This window comes from Haemorhous mexicanus, chromosome 8 (genome assembly GCF_027477595.1).
Source record: "Haemorhous mexicanus isolate bHaeMex1 chromosome 8, bHaeMex1.pri, whole genome shotgun sequence".
NCBI classification, from domain to species: Eukaryota; Metazoa; Chordata; class Aves; order Passeriformes; family Fringillidae; genus Haemorhous; species Haemorhous mexicanus.
In genome coordinates this window covers 22,247,689-22,271,437 of record NC_082348.1, presented here as the reverse complement: position 1 = coordinate 22,271,437, position 23,749 = coordinate 22,247,689, and the positions used below count along the sequence as shown (strand labels likewise).

At 40.6% G+C, this 23,749-nt stretch overlaps 1 protein-coding gene across 3 annotated transcripts; it reads left to right on the top strand.

Moving 5' to 3' along the window:
* The first annotated feature begins 12 nt into the window (after positions 1-12).
* Positions 13-23,436, top strand: NFE2L2 (NFE2 like bZIP transcription factor 2). Of its 3 annotated transcripts, none has more exons than XM_059853173.1 (5): positions 13-159; positions 18,090-18,359; positions 18,518-18,613; positions 18,965-19,144; positions 21,044-23,436. In XM_059853173.1, the coding sequence occupies exons 1-5, from the start codon at positions 130-132 to the stop codon at positions 22,247-22,249; spliced, it is 1,782 nt and encodes a 593-aa protein (XP_059709156.1). In that variant the 5' UTR covers positions 13-129; the 3' UTR covers positions 22,250-23,436. The 3 variants fall into 3 exon arrangements, with proteins under 3 accessions (XP_059709156.1, XP_059709158.1, XP_059709157.1); XM_059853175.1 differs by lacking the exon at positions 13-159 and adding an exon at positions 326-503; XM_059853174.1 differs by lacking the exon at positions 13-159 and adding an exon at positions 12,934-12,989.
* Positions 23,437-23,749: the final 313 nt, after the last annotated feature.

Here is a 23,749-nt window from a genome sequence, read left to right as displayed (position 1 = left end):
CGGAGCGCGGGGGCGGCCGCCGTCCCGGGGCGGCCCCGTCCCCAAACAGCGCTGAGGGAAGCGGCGGGCGGTACCGGGCCAGCAGCCGCCGCACTCGCGTGCCGACTCTCGCTGACCCGGCCCCGCGCCATGGAGATCGAGGCGGCCGCCGCCGCGCAGGTGAGAGCGGTGCCACGGCCGCGGGCAGGCCCGGCCGGTGAGGGTGAGGGGCGGGGCGCCCGTCACGAGCCCGCGGAGCACGTGGCGCGGGCCCGCCCCCCGGAACGTGCTGAGTCACGGTAGGGGCGGGGCCGCGCTGCCCGCGGGGGCCGGACCGGGCCGGGGTCAGCGAGGGCCGCCCGCTGCCGCCGCCCGCAGCCTCGGGAGCGCGGGCAGGGCTAGGGGCCGGGGCCGCCCCCGAGGGAGCGGCTGGGGAGGCGCCGGTGTCGGAGGGGCTGCCCGAGCCGGGTACAGCCTCGAGTCGCTGCCCCCGGCGGGCCCGAGCGCTCCGGCTTCGCACTCGGGTGAGTTACCGCCGCTTGCCGCCGCCGCCGCCGCTGCTGCGGCCCGGGCCCGCTCCTGGGCTGTTGCATAACCACGGGCGGCTCCGGGTTCGCCTTGGGGTCCGGATCAGCCTGGCACGCGGAGCCCGAGCCGGGATGCCCCGGCCGGGGGGCGCCCCGGCATCTCCACCTGCTGGAAACCCCCGGTGCGGCTTCGGGCACTGAGCAGGCGGAGCCGGAGCGGCCTCTGCCAGGGCGAGTGTCCTGGAGGCTCGGAGGTGTTTGTGGTTTGTACTCGTGTGCTGTGGAGCCCCTTCTCTGGAAGCCTGGGGGAATTCAGTACTGTTGTGTTACAAACTAGTTGTACAAGAGCTGTGTGAATAACCGAAAACATAATTGAGCTCCATTATAAATTTATATAATTGTGCTTTTCTTGGGAGTTTGAAATAGAAGCATACCTTATCAACGAAATGCTAGGTTTAAAGAAGTAATACTTAAAAATTATTCTGGAAACTGCTTTAATTCTTTTCATACTGGAAAATTAAGTCTCAAGTGTTCTGATGCTCTTCTAGTGTGTGTTGGTATGTGTATGCTATGCAGTAGAGTTTCTTCTAACGCTGTCCACACTTTAGGATATGTAAGTGAGTACTTCCTACAGGTGCTATGACTTCAGCAGTATTGGATGTACCTTTTTCTGTTCGTTGGATAGTTCCTTTCGAGTCTTGGGCTGCTTGTAACGCTGCTTGGCCCATCTGTTTTTCTAGCCCTGGGTAGCACAGCCGTGACCTCCACCTTGCCTCCTCGGTTTGTTGGCAAATACTACAACAGAAATCACTGTCTTGGTTGGTGCTACGTAAGCACCCTGTGAATTTGGTTTTGCCTGTATTATCCAGGCACTTTCTGCCTCATTCCTGAGGTACTCTTAACAGACCAATTCCTGAGTATATGATTCTGTACCTTCTTCCCCAATCCACTGTGACTTCTCTTCCAGAAACCTCACTTTTGTTACTCATTTGCCTACTTTGTCAAGCCCTCTTTACTAAGCCACCTGTTGCACTTTTCCTATCTGAGCTCGGCAGCTGCTGATTGCTTCTCTTGCAGACCTAGCCTGAAAAGGCTGTGTGTTTTTTAGATAGCAACTTATCATCATCTTTGACATATATAGGCCTAAGTGTATGCATTAAATGGAAAATTCACATACCCTGTACTATAAAATGTTCACTGAAAATAAACAAGGGGGATGCAATGTGCATTTAGCCCCTTAGATTTTGCAAGCCAGCAGATGGGAAGGGTTTCTTAGTGTCTTATGTGCCTGGCAGCAACAGTCATAGCAGTAAAGGTGAGTGTGTAGGGATTGATCAAACTCCTTAACTAGAATATAAAACCTCCACTTTCAGCTATGTATTTCTGGGAGAGTTAGCAGAACTATTGCCTGCAAAATTCCTGTAAAAAGTAATCCCTTGTTGTACCTTTCTGCCTGGAAAGAGGATGCACTTCTGTGTGCAGAGGTGAAATGGAATGTTGCCTACATGGACCTCAAGCCATCCAAGAAAAAAGATTGCAGTGGAACAAGTGATCTGGATGTTTCAAATCACACTTGAGAAGGCAGGACTTAGTAGCTTTTCTCTTCAGGAAATGTGAAGTTTTTGAAAGTGTTTTCTGTAACCTTGTAAAAGCAAGACAGTTATTAAATTGTGAGCCTCACAACGAGAGGGCAAAAAGAATTCCCTTTCCAACACAATGAAACTGTGGGTTGCACTAGATTGGAAGTAAGACTAATTGCAACAATTGGCAAAGCCAAGTGGACAAATAATTGAGTGTGCATTCTAGTGTATTAGGGTTTTTCTACCTAGAGAGCTGTCCTGAAGACTCTCCGGCTCAGTTAGTGTGATCTCTTCAGTATAGAGGGCTTTAATGAGGAATTACACATACTTTTCTTTTTCTTGATCTGCTGCATTAAATTGTCAAGTGAGTGGGTTTATTTTCATTCTCTAATAGCCTCTCACTTCCACGTGAGGGTAGATTCTGTGGGAAAGTCGAACAGGTACCCCACTCGGGGCTGGCAGCAAGTCTTAGCTTTTTGGGTTGTTGGGTTGGCTTTTTTTTTGGTTTCTTGATAATGAGATTTAATAACATTATTGAATAGGAATATGTATCTCTGTGGATGAAATTCAGAAATGCCCATATTCCTGAATATATTATCTACTAAAATGTAGGACAAGTTTGGAGGAAGTACATGAGAGAGTATCACAAGTACTTCTTTAAGTAAAAATGCATTTATTTTGACATTTCCAGTAGTTCTGTGTTCACCTTGCTATTGAGCTGTATTGGTAGAGCTTTCTTTCCTTCAAAACTCACGAAAGACTGTCTTTCAGTTAAGCCACTGTTAGATATAATGCAATGTAGCATGTTTGGCTGAAATGAATGTAGCCTAGCAGGAGCTGATCTTGTCAATCCATTCAGGGGAGCAGCTAATTGGATATTGTCATTAGTGTAGTAAATATCCATCATATAAATCCTGTTCTGTAGCCTGTCTTTAAAATGTGCCAAGAAATTAGAGTTGTATTGGAAACTGGGGGAAGTGCAAGTTCATTGTGTCTCAGAAAACCTGACTGTCTGACTTGAAGAAATTCATATTTAGCACTCAAAGTTAGAGAAGAGATTGGCTATAAACGTTTATTGGGGAATGTTTGAAAGAGACCAAACTGGAATAAAAAACAACATCCATTGTAAGCAGAAGGCAGCTGGCTGTTCTTGTGTGCTTTAAAGAAGTTGAGATGTTTTTATAGGACTGTGTGGGTGGTTAGGAAGGTTTGTGTTCACTTCCCGCTAATGTTCATGGGCAAGAACAAGTTTTGCCTTTCTGTCTCTTACTTTATTCTTTTTCTTTTTTAATTGGAAAAATAGAGATGTTACTCATCCTGAATAAGAATGCTGTAGGTTATGTATAACCCTGAAAGACAAGGAAATGGTTGAAAATGATTATTGTATCTATTGTGCACCTGAATACTGGTTTGATTTCTTTTGCTTTCTTTACCTCTTAATTTTGCAAAGCGGAAAAATACCTGTTTGATTGGTACTGCTACTTCCGTGATCCTGACTGAAATGAATGTAGCAATAGCATCTTGAACATACTTATTTTGTTAGAAAAATGTCAGATACCTTTGTGGAGTATGCTGGGCTTTGTGAGGTGATGTTGAGGAACAGTAGAAGTGGAAGGACCCAAGTGAAGTATTTGTTTTGAGTAAAATCAATTCATGCTATTTCTTTCTAGAGTTTTTCAAACATGGTTGTAAAATTTTGTTGTATTTGCTCCTTCAGTAGAATTCAGAAAGTTCAAGACGGTGAAAGCTGTTGGAGTTTGTCGCTGAAAGTTTTTGGAATGCAGCAGACTTTATAAAGAGAATGACAAGAGTCAATTGCAGCCTCAGAAAAGGGTGAATGTGAGAGAGAAAGAGAAAATATGGAAAGTCCAGATGAAGATGCCACCAAATGATGCCACATGTACCCATACCTGTAACACTGGGTGTGTGACTCATTGTGAAGAAATTAGTTTGATTTTTGTATCTTGAGCACTCCTTCTTTCTTTTTTTTTTACTATTTACAGTTATAAGGATAAGCTTTAAAATTACTAAACCATTCACTAAATTTAGGCCAATTTGTGCAAGTGTGATGTATTTCCAATGATTGTCTTGGCTGAAGCCAGTGCAGTACAAGTTCAGGCAGTAACCCATTGGCATGAATTAAATATTAATCCCCTGCTGATTGAGTTGCAGCCAGCAAGAAGTCCTGCAAAGTCTCTGGGTTAATCGCCTGGTTAAAGTTTGCTTTGGCCTCCATCTCATTCCAACTCTAAGTAACCTATTATTTTAATGCAGCACATTCCTAGAAAACTTGAAAGGGTTTGAAGTCTGTTCGGTTTTCTGATCCAGTATATTATACCAAAGTTGGACTTTGTGCCACAGAATGCTGCTTAGGTGAAGGGGAAAGAATATGACCCCTTGGTCGGCTTAGTCCTTTCTCAGCAATAAACTGATTTAATTGGTTTGAAGACACTTCATTTGCTACCTCTGCAAGTCTTTCAATATGACCAATGAGAAGTCATGGAGGAGGAGCTGGAAGTCATGGCTTTGGATTTGTGTTATCCAAGGATGACTGATATACAGTGAACCACGGTGCACTCAGGGTTGCTCAACTGCAATTCTTTTATGGCATATTTGTTTCATTAAGGTAAACAATTAAACCAGCGGTAAGAACTGAAGGCAGCAATGCTGTCTGTGGTGTATAAAACTGCTGAAAACGGTGGAAGGCTTATCTGGAACAGATACTGGAAAATGCATTCAATGCAAGACAGGCATTGTGTACTTTTAGCTTTCCTACCCAGTAACTGCTTTCTGTATGGGAAAAGCAAAGCTACTGACAGTCATGTATTAATTGACAGCAGCGAGAATTTAATTATCTTACAGCACTTAAGAATTTAATTCTCTTATAGCACTTAAGCTTTTCTAAAGTAAAAAAGCCATGATACTGCTCTGTGCAGCACAGTAGTGAAACAATCAGAGCAACACCTATTTTTCTGTATCTGTGATTTATAGATACATATTTCTTAATTTCTCTTTACTATTTAAAATAAGGAAATTAAAAAATAATATTCCCCATTATATTATCTTGTTTTATTATTCCTTTAGTGTTATTTTGACATGGGTATCCCAACAGTGGCCATTTTAAATGGAAGCAAAGTCTCTCAGAACCATACATTTAAATTAAGTATTAATTTGGCACCATGCATTTAAATTAAATATTAATTTGGGTAACCAAGCAATCTGTAACAACATCTAGTACAGATAAAATTTACTTATTTGACTGCTTTGGAGAGGAGCATTTGTCTTATGAAGGATCTTCTGTTTTCTGTCTTTTGCCGTTTTGAATTCTTGGTGAAATATTTTCTCTGTTTCAGTGACACATTGATTTTTTTCATGTTACATGTCAATACATTGGCTTTGTATTTGCCTCTTAATTTATATGTTAATATTCACTTTAATATTCACTTTGAAATACTTAGATTTTTGACATGTTGTTCTGGAGATCTTGGAAAGCTATTAGGAAATAATAAGACTGTTAATAGGTCAGAGTTAAGTTAGCATTGTCCTACCAGCAGAGTATAATTGCTGTTCAGTAGTATATTACTAAACCCTAGCACAAGTACTAAGTGGCAAAGCTCTAGAAAAATGGGTATAGCTTAGAAATAATACTTATGTGGCTGCAATTACAGTTGAAGTTTTTTATTATGTCAGTTCAGATTTGTGATTTTGACCTGATTAGCTGCAGTTTTTATACTGGGAAGAAGGAATATAAAACAGTGTTTGTTTAGCAGAGTTATTTGGAAGGTACTGTAGATGATTATTAATGTTTTGTATCTTTAAATGTAAACTAAACCTAAACCGTGTCATAAGGTATGTCTTAGTTGTGGATGCTGTTGCAGCACTGAGGGAGTTGAAACCACTCAATGTTGTACATGTCTTGCAGTTAGACTTTTAGCCTAACTCCTGCAGTATTATTATTAGCAATCTAGTTAAAAAAGAGAAGAGAAAGGGAAACAAAGTTCCTTTAAGATTGAAGTTGCAGCAACAGAGTTATGTAAGATCAGTTTGAAACCATCTCTTTGAAACCTTTTAAGGAAGTATCTTCTGTATTGCTATGAAATGTAAAGATACCACCTTTTCCCTCCATGCCCCCACTTCTGTCTTGCAGTTTCAAAGTTTAATTGCTGTTTGCTGTATTGATTTTACATGCTGTCTCTTGTAAGTATAACAAAAATTCCTCTCCTGGAGACAGCTTGCGAAACCAAGTTTGCATACTTGGGAAATTGACTCAGAAGGAGCTTGGTTGATAGTGTGCCTGTAAGAGGAGGTTTGTTTTATGATTAAGGGTGTGTCTATTTGCTGTGTTTGAAAATTAATACCTACAAAATGTTAAAGCAGTGACTTTTCAACAGCTGAGTTATGTGAAAAGTTGCTGTGACTTTGATTCGCTTCCTGCTCAGGTCATCACCACCGTTTTGCTGTAAAGAGCTGTGATAAAAAGATTATGGGGTTTTTGTTTGTTTGAAACCTTGTGGTAAAATGAGTATCTTCCTACTTATTTCTGTAATTAGAGTGGAAAGCTTCCTGTGCTGCTTGGGCTCCCCATTGGGAGATCCCCATTCAGAATTCCCAGGCAGCATGTGGTTGGTGCAGGTCTGCCACTGGGAATGCTGCCTGCTCCCCCTGTGTGAGGGGCCAGTTTTAATGTCTGCTCTGCAGCCAGCCACCTGGGCGGGGGCACTTCATCATTTCTTCTTTCTGCCTTCAGGAGCTGCTTGCCTGAGTTACATGCTGTTGGGTAAGAAGACTGGATTTTGTTCTAAATCAGGGTATTTCCAGTTGGATTGCATGCAGTTATGTGACCAGATGATGTGTTCCACAATCAGCTGGGTAGCAGAACAATGGACAAGAGAGGGTGGCAGGGATGAGTGGGTGGCTCTGAAGGCTGGTGCAGCTCAGCTCAGGAGGGTAAGAATTTCAGATGCTTCATGGCTGGAAGAAGAACACAGAGACTGTAGCAGCAGAGGTCATCCAAGACCTGTCAGTAGGGCGATTCCACCCCGTTTTGTGACACTAATGCTTGACTTCACCACTGTCACAGGAGGAGTCACTGATATGTCTGCACCAGTGCAGATAATATAGTCACGTTCTTGATACAAGTGTACTGTAGACCCTGATGCAATCTGCTGTGAATTACTTGACGTGAGATGCATGGACATGTTTTCTGGTTTATGACACAGAATTATAGTCACTCTTGGCTGTGTTTCTTCTGTAGATGGGTTTTGAGATTTGTGTCATCTGAGGAATTTCTGGAAGATTGTCCCACTGATATTTGTAAAAGAAATCAAACAAACCTGAGTAAACTTTTGCAACAAGTAGGATTTAAGATGCCAAAGGATGAAAATAAAAGTCCCTAACAAAAATGCTGCTAGTAAAATAGCATAATACGAAAACCAGAACTTATGTTTGAATCTAAATTATGATTTCTGACAGCTGGTCTTCCAAATTATTTAAATTTAATTATTTGGCTATGGAAATGCAGATCGTATTAATGTGTCTTACAGCTGTGTCACAGCTATAACATGGTTGTAACAGAGAATTACAGCACAGTGACTCCTGATACTGTGCTTTCTATTTTGGTTTTAGTATTTGAACTAGAACGTTACCAGGTTAGTTCTTCAACTAGTATGAGTTGTTGTGGCCCAGTGAAATGTTGTAGTGCCATGGAATCTTTTCTGGCTTGATTTGTAATCCTTTATCATCAGTCACTTCAGGAGTCTAGTCTGTGCTGACCACTCTTGGGAGTCTTCACTCAGCTGACACCCAGTGCGTACATCTCTCAAAGTGTATTTTTGTCAGCAAAGTGAAGAATGGAAGCCACTTAAATAATAAAACTGTTAATGGAGTGCTTCAGATTATTCTGAAACTGTCACTATGGTCAGACCCATGGAGTTATCTAAATTTAGAATGAAGCTTGGGATGAGAGTTTTTTGATAAAATGGGCTATTAGTTCTCCTGTATACTCCAAGGGGACAGACATGGAAAAAGCCCCAAGAAAGTGGTGGGCGGTGGAGGTTCTTGATTTAGACAGAAGGACAGTTAGTTATGGTTGAGTTTTGCAGTTTTGTTGCTCTTTTGAAGATACTGAGCATGACTTTGGCAAGAGGTATAAAACCATTTACCTGTTCTGGTTTATGCCTTGGAAGATGAATTAGATCCTTTTGCTTTCAGGATTTATAAATTGAAAAGTGAGGGTTGGGATGCAGCACATGGACAAAGCTTTTGTTTTCTGCCCAGTTATTGTTCACTTCCTCAGTGGGTTTGCCTTTTTTAAGCAAAAGCTGTCATTTTGGACAGAAATGATAAATTGACATGTAGATGCCTGACTTGTTGGCCCTTCCTGAGCTTTCTGATTTAGTTGTTTATCTTTGCAGGACCTTCTTGTGAAAGAGATTGCTGAAGCCTTTGTGGGGGGTGATGATTTCTAGAAGCTTGGTTTTTGCAGATAAATGTGTGGATTACAAGTGCTTAAGAAAATTAGTAAAATCTACCCTTGCTTCATTCCATGGATAGAGGATAACTCAAGTATCTTGGTGTGGCTAGAGAAAAGGGAAAAGCTTTTCAAGCAAATTAAATAATGATTTCTGTGATGCTTTGTGTAAATTTAGGCAGAGAGTTCTTGGTCAATAGTGCACGTTTGAATGGTATTATTCTTGACTGAAGTATGTCACTAATGAAGGCTGTTTGCAGTGTCACATTAAGTTCACAGTGCCATTTAACCATTAATTACTCTTTTGGAAAAATATTGCCAGCACAGCTAAAATGTGTCCTTCTGGGTATCCCTTTCTCAAATCTGTTATGATTCTGTACTGCCCAGTGGTGAGCAGTTGAATAGCAATGTATTTTTGGCCTCTTTTCTGGGTTTGGTTTCTTTTCCCCTTGCAGAAACTAAATAAGAAGTGTATCAGAGATTGAACACTCAAAAAAACCAAAACTCCCACCCTGCTTGTTTAGTGAGAACTGTGCACTGACTGAATTCCCAGCACTGTCTGGATGGATTATGTATGTGAAAAGGGCATGTTAATTGCAGGACTGACTCACTATTTAACACCTGTGCCCCACGGACTTCAGTGGGAACTGTGGACCTGTGTACTCTGGCAGATGTAGGCACATCTGGAGCAAACACTGTTCCCTGCAATATAACCCTCTTCTTAAGCTTTTAGTCTTGAGATAGTACTCCTGGCTGCTGAGGTGTTTGTGTGGAATTTCCTTGATGCAGCCACAGTGCTGCCTGTGTTTCTGAAAGAGGCTGCTGAGTATGTGCTGGCAGGACACTGGGTGAAGCTCATTGCTTTCTAAATCACCCAGGCACTCCAGTTGCTTGCCACTGTAGTTTGGTCCCCAAACAACAATAACAAAGTAAGTTGCCTGTGAGATGAGTGGGGTGGAAGCTGACAAGACGTGTTAGAGTGGGCAATGTCTACATCCAGGCTGTGCTGCAGCTGTAATGACCCAGCTGGTACTGTCCCTGTGACTTGCCCAGCCATCAGCAAAACGACAGCTGCAAATGGGGATTTTAAACTAAGATGCCAATGCAGTGAAAACGTGTAGTACAAGAAAGATATAATCCTGGAGAATATATGGGCCCTCAAACATACAGTTTTTGTGTTTGTTTGAAACATGCTTTTCTGAAGGGTGTGAAATCGAAATAGTGGCTAAGAGGTTATAACCCAAGATTTATACAAACTCATGTAATTTGCAGTTTTTTAGGTTCTTTTCTCTGTTCCTATGTTCATTTTGCTTCCTGATTTGTTTGATTGGAGAGAAGAATGTGCTATGATTTGACTGGATCATGTTTCTCAGATGACTGAGCCATTGTTATAAACAAATCCTCTTGTGTATAAACTAGTGAGTATCCTGTGGCAATGTCTGCAGAGTACATGTTTGGCTGGGTATAGCAGAATAGCTTAAAGATAATATTTTCTATATTGAACCTACAGGATTTGAAAAACAGTTACCTGTTAAACTAAAGTGGGATGCAAAGGCTTTTGTATTCCTGTGGTTAAAAGATCAGCAGTAGTTTTCTCATATTATTTGTTTACATATAGGGTTTTGTTGTTTTATAAATAAAAAAATTCAATAAATGCCTGTTTCATTATGATGCTGTTTTAACTTGGGAAGGAAAAAAACCCTCCAAACAAAAATAAAGGCATTAAAGTTGTATTTTGCTTAAGGAAGAGCTGGTCTGAGATGGCTGCTGTTTGAATACCTTTCAGAATGGAGTTATGTGGTGCAGTACATGGTGATTAGACTGCAGCTAGAAAGTCAGCCACAGCAGAATCACTCTCTTTACTTGTTGGGGCAGCACAGCAGAATTTAGTTGGTGTATCAAGCAAAATCAAATAGACTAACCCACTCTGGGTAAACAATCCCCTTTTCTTGCCAGCTTCCCAAGTTCATTATGCAGCTTGTGTAATAGATTGTAACTTGAATACATATTAACTATTTTGTGCTTATTGACTTAATTTTGTAATGCTGGTGATGCAAGATAAAGAAATAGCAAGTCAGTAACTCTGTTAAGCTGAAAGAGGGATTCAGAATTGGAGTATAAGGGACTGCAACACTACTAGCCAAATATACTGTGGAAAAGTGAAAATTGGATTTACATGATATAATTAAAACTGAAAAGGGAAAAGCAGAACCCATTTAACTAAAACAGCAAAGCTCTGAAAACATGTATGGCTCACTGCTTTAGATACAAATGCTTCAGAAAGCACTCTGGGATGTCAAGAGTTTTAGGACTAAGTTTGAAGAAGTGGGATGACAACCATGGCCAATTTTAGCTTGTTCTGAGCAGCCATGGTAGCACTTGTAAATATGGGCATAATTCAGTTTATTTAAGAAAAGTTTATTGTAATCAGTTCACCATGTTAGACCTTACTCTGTCTTGTCTTTATGACTAAAGTAGAAATTAGGGAATTTGGAGCAGATAACAATGCATGATAGATCTGGTCCTCAGTACTAGAGGATAACTTAGAAAAATCAGGTTCTGGACAAAGAAAATACGTACCAATGTCAAACTAAAGATTTTGCTTTCTGTAAGCCATGCAAATGAGACTGTGGATTTGGGATTTCAATTTTTTTAAGTACCTTGAGGTGGGATCAGTCCAGACCCCATTCAGCCTCTGGAAACCAACACTCTATATTAAACTCCTGCTAAACCACTATTTTAAACCCACCATCTCAAATATGTATTGGTTAAACAATTTAGAAAAGCACAGCTGCTTCTGGAGTGTCTGAGATAGATCATGAAACAGTCTTGTGCAGAAAGATCTGCAGCACTGAGCAAGAGTCCCCTGATCTGTACTGTAAATGGTCACCTCAGAGCAGACCAGATGTGGTGGGAAAAGGACAAAGATATTTGTTTCTGACTGTTGATGATGAGACTGAGCCAGAGAGGAGAGTGGTGCTCCTGCTGCTGTGCCCCAGGCTGGGAGTGCTGGGAGGCACTTGCACATGCCCAGTATTTTAAGGAGTGTCAGGGAGGTGGGGATTGGTTGATTTTGCAGAATAAGAGAAGACTTGCCAGAGTGAAGAAGTAAGCTGTTGTGTGTCCTTTCTTTTTCTCTTCTTTGCTGTGTTTATGATACAGGTGTTTTCCTTTACCTACTTTGGTCTTGCTTTACTGCTACCATTAGGATTTTGCAGGTTTTGGAATTGAAATAAAGTTAGTACATTAATGACTATAAACAGCCTTCATCAGCTATTTTTTACTGCAGTTACATTCTTGCTCATTTTATGTTCTTCAGGCTTAAAGAAACTTGCCTTTTCACTACACAGGGTCAAAATACATATATACCTTGTTTTTACAAGGTGTATTTTCTCCCTGGCAGTTTGGAAAGCTTGCTTGCCATGGAATGCCTTCAAGAAAACCATCATGTTGAGAGCTGTACATAACTTACAAAATTAGCCTTTGTTGATACCATTCCTGGAAGATGACATTTCAGGTAAAATACATAAATAATCCACCTCTCAGAGCAGTTGTTTCTGGAGTGAGGGTTGGGAGAATGGGTGAGAAGTATCCAGAATTGTACTTCCAGCCAGGCAGAACTTCTCCCAGTCTTTGTCAGAGTAATGCCCTTAGACGAGCCTTGTAGTGAAGCTTTCTTAGGAATGCTGGACAATCCAGCCAAGAAATTTTCAACTAATCTAATTTATAAGTGTAGATCCTGACAACTTGACATTTATTAAGATAGCTTGCTGTAATACAGTGGGAGGTAGAGTCTGGAATATGAGATGTGTGTTAGGAGAAAATAGAAATTTGCATACATAGACTTAACATTTCAAGAACTGATGTTATCTGGCTGTGTTGGGGCAGAAGAATGTCCCAATATGCATGGACAGCATTTAACAGGTTTATTTATACAGACAGGGAGTGAAAATTCTCTTGCAATATCACTTCTTTAAAGCTAGGGGTTTTCAACCAATTTTGAGTCCTTTCTTAGGTAAGTTAGCCTGCCAGGGCTTTAAGAGTGTTTTGTGGCTCAGGCATCCAAAGACTTTAGGACAAGGAAGAGGGAAGGTCATAAAGAAAGAGAAGCAGGCTGGTGTAGTGTCAAAACATACTGGTTTAGTGTCAGTACAGTCACACCAGTGTGAAGTGGCACAAGTATGAAAGACAAAAAAAAGGCATCCCCTTCCATCCATCCAAGCACGTTGTTTCCTTCCAGATTTCTCAGAAGGTCTTGGTGAAAAATATGGGATAGCAGACAACTCTGCAGGGCAGTCAGGGATTTGACCTCGTGTATTCACAAATCTCAGGTTGCTGTCATGTGGCTTTATTTGACAGCTGTCTGTTCTGTCACACTTCCAAACCCTGAATTCAGACATCTGAAATTGCAGTTGTACCCCTCTGCCCACCAGTGTAAGTAACTTCTGTCATTCCCTTTCCCCCATTCTTCTTGATTGTTTTTAAAAAGTTTGGGGTTTGGGCTAACTTTATCTGCTTTCTGTGCTTTCTTAAACATAAGGCTTATGTGTCCAGAATTTTCTTCTGTAATTGTAAGCTGTAATTAAGAAACTTACCTTGAAAAATATTTAGAAAACAAAACAGTAGGTATGGAGATACCAGAGATTTTCTGAAAACATTAAATTATTTATAAATAATTCTTAAAAACGACTTGAACAAAATCAGTTTCTCCAGAGAACAATGAGGTGAAAACCTTCAGCTGTTGCTTCCACTGAGCTTCTCTTAAGTGATAAGATGCTGCCAGTACAAGCTCCTCTTGTACTTGCCTTATTACTTGATGGCTTCCTTTTCATTCTTGTCCTGAAGTGTCTCAGGTCCTTGAGCCTGTCTGACATCCAACACGTTTATTTTTTTATTAAAGCAGAAATGTAAGGTGCTTTTTTCTTCATTCCCTTCACTTTCTGGAAAACATAAGTGGTAGGATAAGAAGTGAGGGATACTTTGCCCTGTTTCTTTCTGTGAGTAAGCGTCCCTGCTCCTTGTGCAGTGCTGGCCTGAGCTCCCTGCTGGATGCAGTAGCCATTGATTCTGTTGCTCTTCTGTTGACTCCTGCTGGCATGGGAAATCATCTCTTTTGGTGGGGTCAGGTGCTAACAGATCATGGGAAAGGAAAACAAATCCTTGTCTGGTGGGAGATTCTGCTCGTGTTATCTCAATTTATGGCGCAAATGGCATGACTGGAGAAGTAGATGCACAAACCTCACAATGTGTTCTGTATCCAGGGAATAGCTTACAAAGGGTTGAAGGTGCTGAGATTGTTTCTCTGCTTACACTTGGGCTGCTGGATGTTTCCATTCTAGCAGGGCTACCTGTAAATGGCTCATATTCCAAGCAACACTAAAACAAGTCAGATAACCAGACAGGGATGAAACAAAAGATTAGCATTTTGTTTAAAACATGGAAGTCAGTCCATGAAAGTAACATGAAAACAGGGTCTCTTTCCTTTGTTTACGCTTCTGCAAACATTTGCTTAGGAGCAATAAGAGTTAATTGTCAAACTTTACAATGTAGTCAGAGATTTTCTCATAAAATGTATAACAGACTCTGCCCAGATGGCAAATGCTGATATGTAAATCTAAAACATGAAAATTTCCATTGAGGGCCAGATGGTGGCTTAATGTGAATTGTTTAACATTTATGTTTATCTTATTAAAAGTGCCTTTATATGTCCAAACTAAGCTATCAATGTGGTTGGAAGAGCATATCACTAAATGAATGGAAAAACCAAACCATCAGTACAAGGCACCTCTTGCTTACATGGAACATGGGAAAGCAAACGTGTCTTCTGTTGAGAGAAGTTGTTTCTCTGTCTTCAAAATTGTGAAGAAAATCAAACCAAAATCAACCAAAATCAAATCACTGTTTGTCTGCTTGGGAAAAGTCTTAAACCCATACCATTTTCTCCAAAGTTAGAAGCATTGGATGACAGTAATCCACAAGTTGAATCCCATAATGTGTTTGCCTCGGCCGAGGCGCTGGTGTTCAGAGGGAAAGCGCTGAGCTGCAGCTGCAATCCCTCCTGGGCACGGGCCGGGCTCTTCCTGCGGCCCCTTGGCTCTGCCAAGCCCATCATTTCCTCTGATGCAATCCAAGAAGTTGCACAACGGAGGAAAGAACAAGTGGGTGCTTGTGGAGGCTGTCACATGAGGCTGTGCCTTTGCAGTAAATGTGTCTGATATTCAGGGAAGTGGTCAGCCTGGCTCTGGGTCAGATGAATCTTTCACAGGACTCTTGGTGCACGTGTTCCAGTTTAGAGGCCAGTCTGTGCTCACTTGTCCCTCCAAATGAGTCTTTCTGAGACCAGCACTTCATGTTGAGGCATCTAAAAACCAGCAGGTTGCTCTTGTACAGGAGAGGAGGGCACGTTTTAGTACCTTTAGTTTTAACACTGCAGGCATGGAGTTCACAGTTACATCTGGGATACTTCCACAGTAGAAGGGGAAAGTTGCTTCAGTGGTGAAGCTAAGGTGGAATGCTTGCTGTGTGTATGTGTGTGCTGGTGTTGGACGGGGCAGTGAAATAAAGAGGAAGACTGTGGGGAGGCTAAAGGAACAAAATTGCAAAATGTTTGCTTTAGAGTGCGAGGTTTTTTTTAAGAGTTCTTTGCCATTACCGCGTGCTTGTGGTTGTGATTCATTCCTCAGTGAATCACTTGTCAACGCTGACTCCCTTAACTTTAACCTGAGGCTTTGGACTAATGACCAGAATACTCTTTTTTCTTGAAAAGGGAAGTGTTACAAAAAGCACTGGTTGAAATTATAGATAAGTGTTAAGTGGCAGGTTAATATTTATATCAGTGTGCTGTTAGATACTGTATATCAGCATATTGACCAGAAGAACACTTCCTCCATGTAGCCCATTTATGTTAAGAGTAATTAGTTGAATTGTTATTCAAAGTTAAGACTAATATTGCTGTATTTATGTACAACTTTTCAAACTGAAAACAGGAGGGCTCTTTTTCAGTTACATGGTAGTAACAAAACCAAAACAACTCATCCTTTTGGTTTTAAGCATCAGTAGCTCAACTAAATAAAATTTAAAAGTGTGCCTGACAAGCAGTGCCCTCCAGGGTAGAGCAAGGCCCTGTTTGGCAAAGCTCAGCTCTCTACTAGAGATAAGACCCTGAGCTAAATATGGTCACTTGAAAAATAGTGACAGGAGCCAATCAGTACTGTTGTATTTGTCAAACAACAGCTCAAGATCCTGACAATCTTGATAAGTATGCAAGCATGTTCATTCAAGAAAGAATCCTGAACTGACTGCTGCACACAGAAAGTGCCACAGCATTTTCTTTGGTCAGCTGGTGTCTTAGGAGATGTCTCATCCCACAAAGGAGGCAGCACCCAAAGCTACTTACTTTGATAATGAATGTTGCCATTAGAATGGCTGAAAATCTTAATAGCTGGGTCTTATGTTTTTGTGCTAAGGCTACATGGATTTTCTTCCTAAGGAAAATGTGTTTTGCCTTCTGTAGCTACAGAAAGAAAAACTTTTGCTTTTCATGATTTAACCTGAAACTGAGCACCAGTTCTGATATTTTTGTGCATTATACATACACATGCACAAAAAAATCCTTTGAGTCACATTTTTAATGGTGCTTTGCAAATGAATAATTGAGAAGTGAGCCCTAAAATCCAGATCCTGCAGTTTTATCCAGAACATATTGCAAATGCTCAGAGACTAGGAAACACTTTCAGATCTGCTGCAGGAGGAGACACTGAGCAGCTGGTAAACTACTGGCCCTTAATGAAGCTCTACCATATTGCAGTATCTGCAATTACTGCAGAACTTAATTAGTTCATTTTACCCTGCCAATCTGGAAGGACCAAACATTGTCTTGGGCAGCCACTGTAATAATTTCAGCTTCTTCATTGCTGGCCATTAAAACCGAGTTTGGTTTCTCCCAGCAAGGTGTATTAAATATGTTTTAGATTTGGAAGTGCCTGCATTGTGTTACTCAAAGATATTTTATGTAATTACCCAATTTTAGTAAAAATACCTTTTTTTAGTTATTAGTAGAAGTCGTTCATGCCATGTGGAATGAGGACACTGAATTGGTTTGTTCAGATGTGGACTTGGCCTAAAGCTTTTTGCCATGGCTGTTGTACAGACGTGATCATGTTGAATGGCAGTATGAGCTGGCATTCAGGTTACTTTGCTTCTCTATTTGAAAATAACCTTTAGAAGGAAGGGAATGTTTTAATTTGATATGATGACAAAAAATTTTATCTTGGGTGTAGAGCTGCTGAGTGGATTAGGAAGGTTCTGTTTAAATGAAATGCTGTGTTTGGTGTATTACTTATACAGGGTTGATCTGATGAGGATGCCCAGCACTGAACATTAGTTTCACATGCTGCCCTGAAGGGTAATTTTAAGCACAATAAAACGTGATGTAAAATCAAAAACTTCCAGGCACCAGCTAAATGGTTGGCATTTACCCATCTGAGAGATGTGGCTAGCAAGTATTAAAATTCTGGATCAGCAGGCATACAAATTGATACATTTTGAGTGTTAGTTTGAGTGTTTTCTTCATAGTAGAAAATACTCTAGACTTCAGCCCTAAGAATATTGACTGTTTGAACAGTAAAAAACTAAAACAAAAGAATCTATTAACCCCCTAGCCCTTCCCCCCCCCCCCCCATAAAAAGCCTTGATGCAATAAATTAAAAGTAATTGTAGCCATAGCAAATAGTATTAAGCAATTGCTCTTTCCTAAATAGCAGAATTCCATTTGGACTCTGTGATGAGCCAGGGGCCAACTCATTAACAGTACTTGAGACCCTGCAACCACTGTTTATACTCAGCTGCTCCAAACCAGCCACATTTAGAACATCAACACAGACTATGCTTTAAATTACAATTTCTTATAACAGTCTTTAGAATTGTCTTTAGTGCTGGTGATGTTATGTCACTCAGTGTCTCTGAAACCAGATTCTCTTGCAGCTCTGAAGCTCTGTTCTGCTGATCTTTAAGAGTAATACCAGAATGGAGCATTAATATTCCAAAATACATTTTGCAGTATGTATTACTATTATAGTTACTTCAGGAAGCCTCTCTCATGTTTTTAGTCAGTTTTTGCAGTTTTACAAGAGCATGTGAAAAAAATTTACATGGTCAAACTTCTCAGTTTCTCTCTTTTCTCTTAAAAATTACTTTCTTTGTGCCAAATTCACTCTGTATCTTCATGTTTTCTGTGAGACAAGTCAAAACCAAATATATTTATCCTCTGGCTAGTTCCTGTATTACTTTACCACTTGTCATAAATTCTTGGTTTCTGTGAGCCTCTGTGTGGGCCACAGAAAGCAAACCACCAGATCACACACTTCAGAAAGGTCATATAGAGCCATGTTTTATTTTGGCAGTTTTGTAGGATTAAGCGAATAAGCTTCAGTTACATGAGTCTACCCATTTGACACAGAGATTTAAAGCTTTGCTGTTGTTCTAAACCAGTTCTGCCTGGGAGGAACTTGCTTAAAAAAAGCATTTCTGTTGCAGGACATGAACTTGATTGACATCCTTTGGAGGCAAGATATAGACCTTGGGGCAAGACGTGAAGTTTTTGATTCTAGGCAGCGGCAGAAGGAGTATGAACTCGAGAAGCAGAAGAAACTTGAAAAGGAAAGACAAGAGCAGCTCCAAAAAGAGCAGGAGGAAGCCTTGCTGGCTCAGCTGGAGTTAGACGAAGAGACAGGTGAATTTGTTCCTGTGCAGCCAGCTCAGTGCATTCAGTCAGAAAATACTGAGCCACCCGTTGCCTTCTCTCAGGTAAACCCCAGTGATTTGAGTGTGTTTAACCCCACTTCCATTCACTGGAAGGCATAATGCTAGGGGCTGCCTAAAATGAATTTGCATGTGTTGCTGTAATGGAAGATCTTCTGTTACTCAAAGATGCAGTAACCTTTTTTCGTAACTTTCCTATTTAGACCACAGAGCCTTCAAAACCAGAAGCAGAGGCCTTGTCCTTTGATGATTGTATGCAGCTCTTGGCAGAAGCATTCCCATTTATAGATGAGCATGAGGTAAAAATGCACAGTTCAGTGGTTTCGTGGGTGGTTTTCCACAGGGTCAGTCTCATGTCTTCTCTGACTAAGATTTGTCTTCACCATAAGACTAATTTGTGATCGGAGTTTTCTCCTCAAGCTGGTTCCAGCTGGCGTAAAGCAGTGAGTAGGCTTGAGCCTATTTTTAGAATATTCCATTATATTAAAAAAAATGCTTTCCTTAAGAAACACCTGTTTGTTCTGCAGAAATGGTGCAGAACTCCAAAAACTAGGTTTTTGCTTTGGAAAATGCACATCTGGTTTTTTGAGTGGGTTTTTTAGTTATCATTGTTTTGTTCGGCTTTTTAATTATTTGTTTAAACCCTTCAGGCTTCTTCAGCTGCATTTCAGTCACTGGTTCCTGCTCAGGTCAATAGCAACCCAGCCTTTGTTTCTTCTGATCAAACTCAGCCACCTGAATCCCCTGATCTAGTACAACCCACTGATGCAGAGAATATGCAGAACATAGAGCAAGTTTGGGAAGAATTACTGTCCCTTTCAGAGTTACAGGTTAGTATAACAAGCACCTGAAAAACAAAGCATCTTATTTTTGGAGGACTATAGCACTTTGGAGAAGGCAGTACAATAGCATCTGAACAGATGCTGACTATAATTTGGTTTCTACACCTGTAAGGTGTTTATAAGTCAATATAAGCTTTATTTTTTTCAAAAAGAATATATTTAAAAACATGTAGAAACATGAAATGAGTTGTTTATGGATAAGCCTTAATAAAACACTTTCAGTCAGGAGTCCCTCATGTTTAGCAAGTCACTGTTTGCCTCTGTGTGATACAGCATGACCATCAATAAAATGCAGCTGCTCAAAAATGGACAGCTCTGAGTCATGGATCTACAACAGGAATTGTTTTCACAAGTGTTCCTGTAAATGTTGGGGGGCTTTTTGGCAGTGTCCAGTTGTGTGAATATGGTTACTTTTGCATTCAACTTTTATCTAAGGAAAAGGTTTTTTAAAGCTGGCAGTAGAATATATATTTAGGTACACAAGAGGTGTATTTATATGAATGCTGTTCATACATACTCAGCAAGAACAACTTGTGTAATGTGCATGAACTGGATATTTCAAAGGAACAAAAGGGTCACTTTGCTAATACAGAGGATATGTAGGGATTTTTACCCTATGTTTATATTTCTGTTCTCCTTATATTTGATTATAAAATCGAATAAATTTATTTTCACATATATTACTGTAGGATGTCATCATGCTTTCTAGCATGCTGCTGCCCTACTTTATGCTGTAAATACAAGAGATGATTGCTTGGTGGAGTGCCCATAAATCTGAATCCTATTCCAAAAAACTAAAGCAAAAATTGGCAGGAGCTGAATTTTTCCTGCTGTTCTCCCTCTTCCCTTTGTCTTTTTATATTTTTTAAATTCTTCTAGTTTTCTAACCTGATTACTGTGTTAGGCTTAAAGGCCCCACATAAGCAACAAGGGCAATTGGCTGTGAAGAGGCAGCAGTGATGTTGAAAATTAAGAAACCAAACCAAAATAATGAATTGTAGTAATTCTGAATAGTAATTGAATAATTTTCTTGAAAAAAAAAAAAATTAAAATGAGGGCACTGCCTTTTACAAATTATGTTCAGAGAAATGGAAAAATAGAGCTCACACATTGAAAATTTTAGCTTAAGCCATGAACAACCTCTAGTTAAGTTATTCCTGAGGGACAGCAGGCTTGCTTATTTCAGCTTCAGTTAGGCAACTGCCAGCTCATTATAAAGTTGTTCTTGTAGCCAGTGAAAGCCCATCAGTGGAGCAGTCTGACACTCACACTGGTGTTAGCCAGCTGAACTAATGTGTTTGCCTGGCTCCATGTTACCACTCTTCATACTTCACCAAGAATTACATTGCTCTGTGCTGAAAGCTCCTTCATTCAGTAAAGCCTAGAAGAATCTTAGCTTTGAGGAACCGTGACATGAGAGTAATAGTGCTAGAAGTCATTGTTTGCTGTACATGCTCATTAAGTCTCATTCAGGAATTTTACATTTCTGTACTCGTGCCATTTCTAGCAGTGGTGCTTTGTGAGAAGTTCAGGCCTGGCAGCTCCAGGATCCCCAGTAGCAATTACCAGAACAGGAGGGCTCCATGCAATTTCCAGAACACTTTGGAATGGGTGTCTTCAGCATCTTGCTCTGAGCCTGAGAGGCTCTGCTCTTACTCTAAAATGCTTTGTCCAGAACAAGTTGTGCTGTGCCCTTGCTTTGGTACCTGTCATCTTCCTCGATTGCCTCTTCATAGCACAAGGGTGCTGTAGTCATCTAGACTGCAACAGTGTTATAAACCCCCTTTATGTCCATGTTGATTGCTATTTAATGCTTTTGGGTTGTAGAAAAGGATTGTCTCAATTGCAGATGTGTTGCTCAACTTCTCCCTTGCATTCCCCATCTAGTGCCTGAACATTGAAAATGATAACCTGGCTGAGGTGAGCACAGTCACGAGCCCTGAAACCAAGCCAGCAGAGATGCACAGCAGCTGCAGTTACTGCAGCTCGTTACCCATGCTGAAAAAAGATGTTAACTGCAGTCCAGATTTCCTGGATGGTATAGAGGGCCCCTTCTCGGGCATTCTGCCACCAGAAGACACCAGCCAGCTGAGTGTGAACTCTTTAAATGACACATCCCCTTCAAACCCTGATTTCTGTGAGGATTTCTACACCACGTTTATTGATACAAAGGTGAACGGTGATGCAGCAGCAACGAACACTATCAGTCAATCCCTGGCAGAGATTCTAAGTGAACCTATTGATCTTTCTGACTTTGCACTGTGTAAAGCTTTTAATGGTGACTACTCAGGGACCAGAGCAGAATGTAACGATTCTGACTCTGGTATTTCACTGAATGCAAGTTCCAGCGTAGCATCGCCGGAACACTCTGTGGAATCATCTGCCTATGCAGATAAGACTTTGGGTTACAGCGATTCTGAAATGGAAGACACAGATAGCACTCCTGGAAGTATGCTGCAGAGCAGTGCTGCTGTGTACTCTTTGCACCTCCAGGATCAAGTGTTTTCTTCCTTAGGGCCGAGCACTCAAACAAGTTTGCCACATACAGCCACGCCAAAGAAAGAACCCCCTCCTGCTCCTGGCCAACCCAAAGTTCCCTTCACAAAAGATAAACCTCCAGGCCGCCCTGATGCTCATCTCACGAGAGATGAGCAAAGAGCAAGAGCTCTGCAGATCCCTTTTCCTGTTGAAAAAATCATCAATCTCCCTGTTGCGGACTTCAGCGAAATGATGTCTAAGGAGCAGTTCAATGAAGCCCAGCTTACACTTATTCGAGATATTCGCAGGAGAGGCAAGAACAAAGTGGCTGCTCAAAATTGCCGTAAAAGAAAACTGGAAAATATAGTAGAACTGGAGCATGATTTGAGTAACCTAAAAGATGAGAAAGAAAAACTGCTTAAGGAAAAAGGAGAGCATGACAGGAGCCTTCATCAAATGAAAAAGCAACTCACCACCTTGTACCTTGAGGTCTTCAGCATGCTACGTGATGAAGATGGGAAGCCTTACTCTCCTAGTGAATATTCACTGCAGCAAACTAGAGATGGCAATGTCTTTCTTGTTCCTAAGAGCAGGCAGTCAGGGACTAAACTTTGAAGGGCAGTTCAGCTGGCTCCTGTTCTCTGAGTTACTAGTTTTGTATCATCATGATAGTTTTTTACTGTGAGGTGGAATGCAGAATTAAGTAATATTTGTCAAGTCTATGCAATGATAATTTTAAAGTTGGTAATTAGTTTATGGAAAATGCAAGTTGAAAATTAATCACATAATGCAGATGGGCATATACAAAATTTTTAATCTGACTTTATAACAGACATTTCCTTCTTATAGCACCACTTTGACTAGTTTCCATATATATGTAAATATTTAAATATGCCATATTTATATACTGTTCCTATCTATTGTTATATTCATAGATTTTATATATATATATAAATGATTTTAGCCTTCTGAATATAATTTCTTGCAAGACAACCAGGATGGCTTCTTATATTTTTTATAAATATGCAATAGTGTTCCCTATTTTTCTTGCACATTTATACTTGCTTTATATTTAATATATTAATTTAGTAAAAAGTTGACACTCAGTGTTTGATTTTGCCTCATCAGCTCATTAAACTTTTTTAACTCTACTTCATACACATTTATTTCCTTAAAGGAGAGAAATCCTTGCTAGTTTTCCAAAGCTAAGTCTTCCTGTAGCATAATTATCAATCACACAGCAGTGTCAGCATTACCAATGCTTCATTCAGCTTCATTTCGGTAACCTTTGGAAAGACCACGTAACACAAACTTTCAAGTCTATGCTAAACTCACATTTTTTGTTTTCCTCCTTGAACACTATGTAAATTCATGAGATCTTTTTTCCAAAGGCATTTAAAATCTGTTAAAGCATTGCCAGCATTATGCCTTTTTCCAGCTAAAATTTCTGTAGGCTTTTGAACAATTCTCCTAGAAATACACTACTGTGCCTCTGACTTCAGTCAATGAGCATCACCTCTCCCTGCTGTTACTTTGGTGCTTATGGAAAACTGCATACTAGCAGCCATCCACCTGCCCTGTTTGGTATCTCTGCTCAGTGAATTGAAAAGCTTTGTGGAGTTTAAATTATGATTTATAAAAGAATAAAAAATGGGCAAATAAATAGCATGGTTTTGTTTACTACTCAAAAGAATTCATTGCACTTGATTGTTTTGGATTTTTTCAATGCTAAAAATGTATAATTTGTAAGACATGTTGATCTGAACATTAAAAACTACTTCATCCCTGTGCAAGTTCTCAAAGGCATGCTTGATCTGAAGTGATTTTTTTCTCACCCCTGATGGTCCATATTATGGGTGGGCACTGGGGGAATGCAAGACACTGCTGCCACTTAAAGCAAGAGGACTAATCCATATTTGAAGATGGCTATTTTAGAGCATAGGCATCAAGAAGCACACCCAGCCATGGCCCCAGACAGTCAACACTGATACACAGGAACTCAAACACAGGCAGGGGCTGATGGCAAAGCACAGAGGACCTAAAATACTCCTGGGTTCCCCTTGCCATTAACTACACTATCAAATGTCTGTCAGAGAAAATTCTCTCTACAGCTGC

Coding starts and splice junctions, on each gene's coding strand:
- NFE2L2 (XM_059853173.1), top strand. CDS start 130: ATGGAGATCGAGGCGGCCGCCGCCGCGCAG. Junction 18,360..18,517: donor CACCCGTTGCCTTCTCTCAG/GTAAACCCCAGT, acceptor TTTCCTATTTAG/ACCACAGAGCCTTCAAAACC. Junction 19,145..21,043: donor TGTCCCTTTCAGAGTTACAG/GTTAGTATAACA, acceptor TTCCCCATCTAG/TGCCTGAACATTGAAAATGA.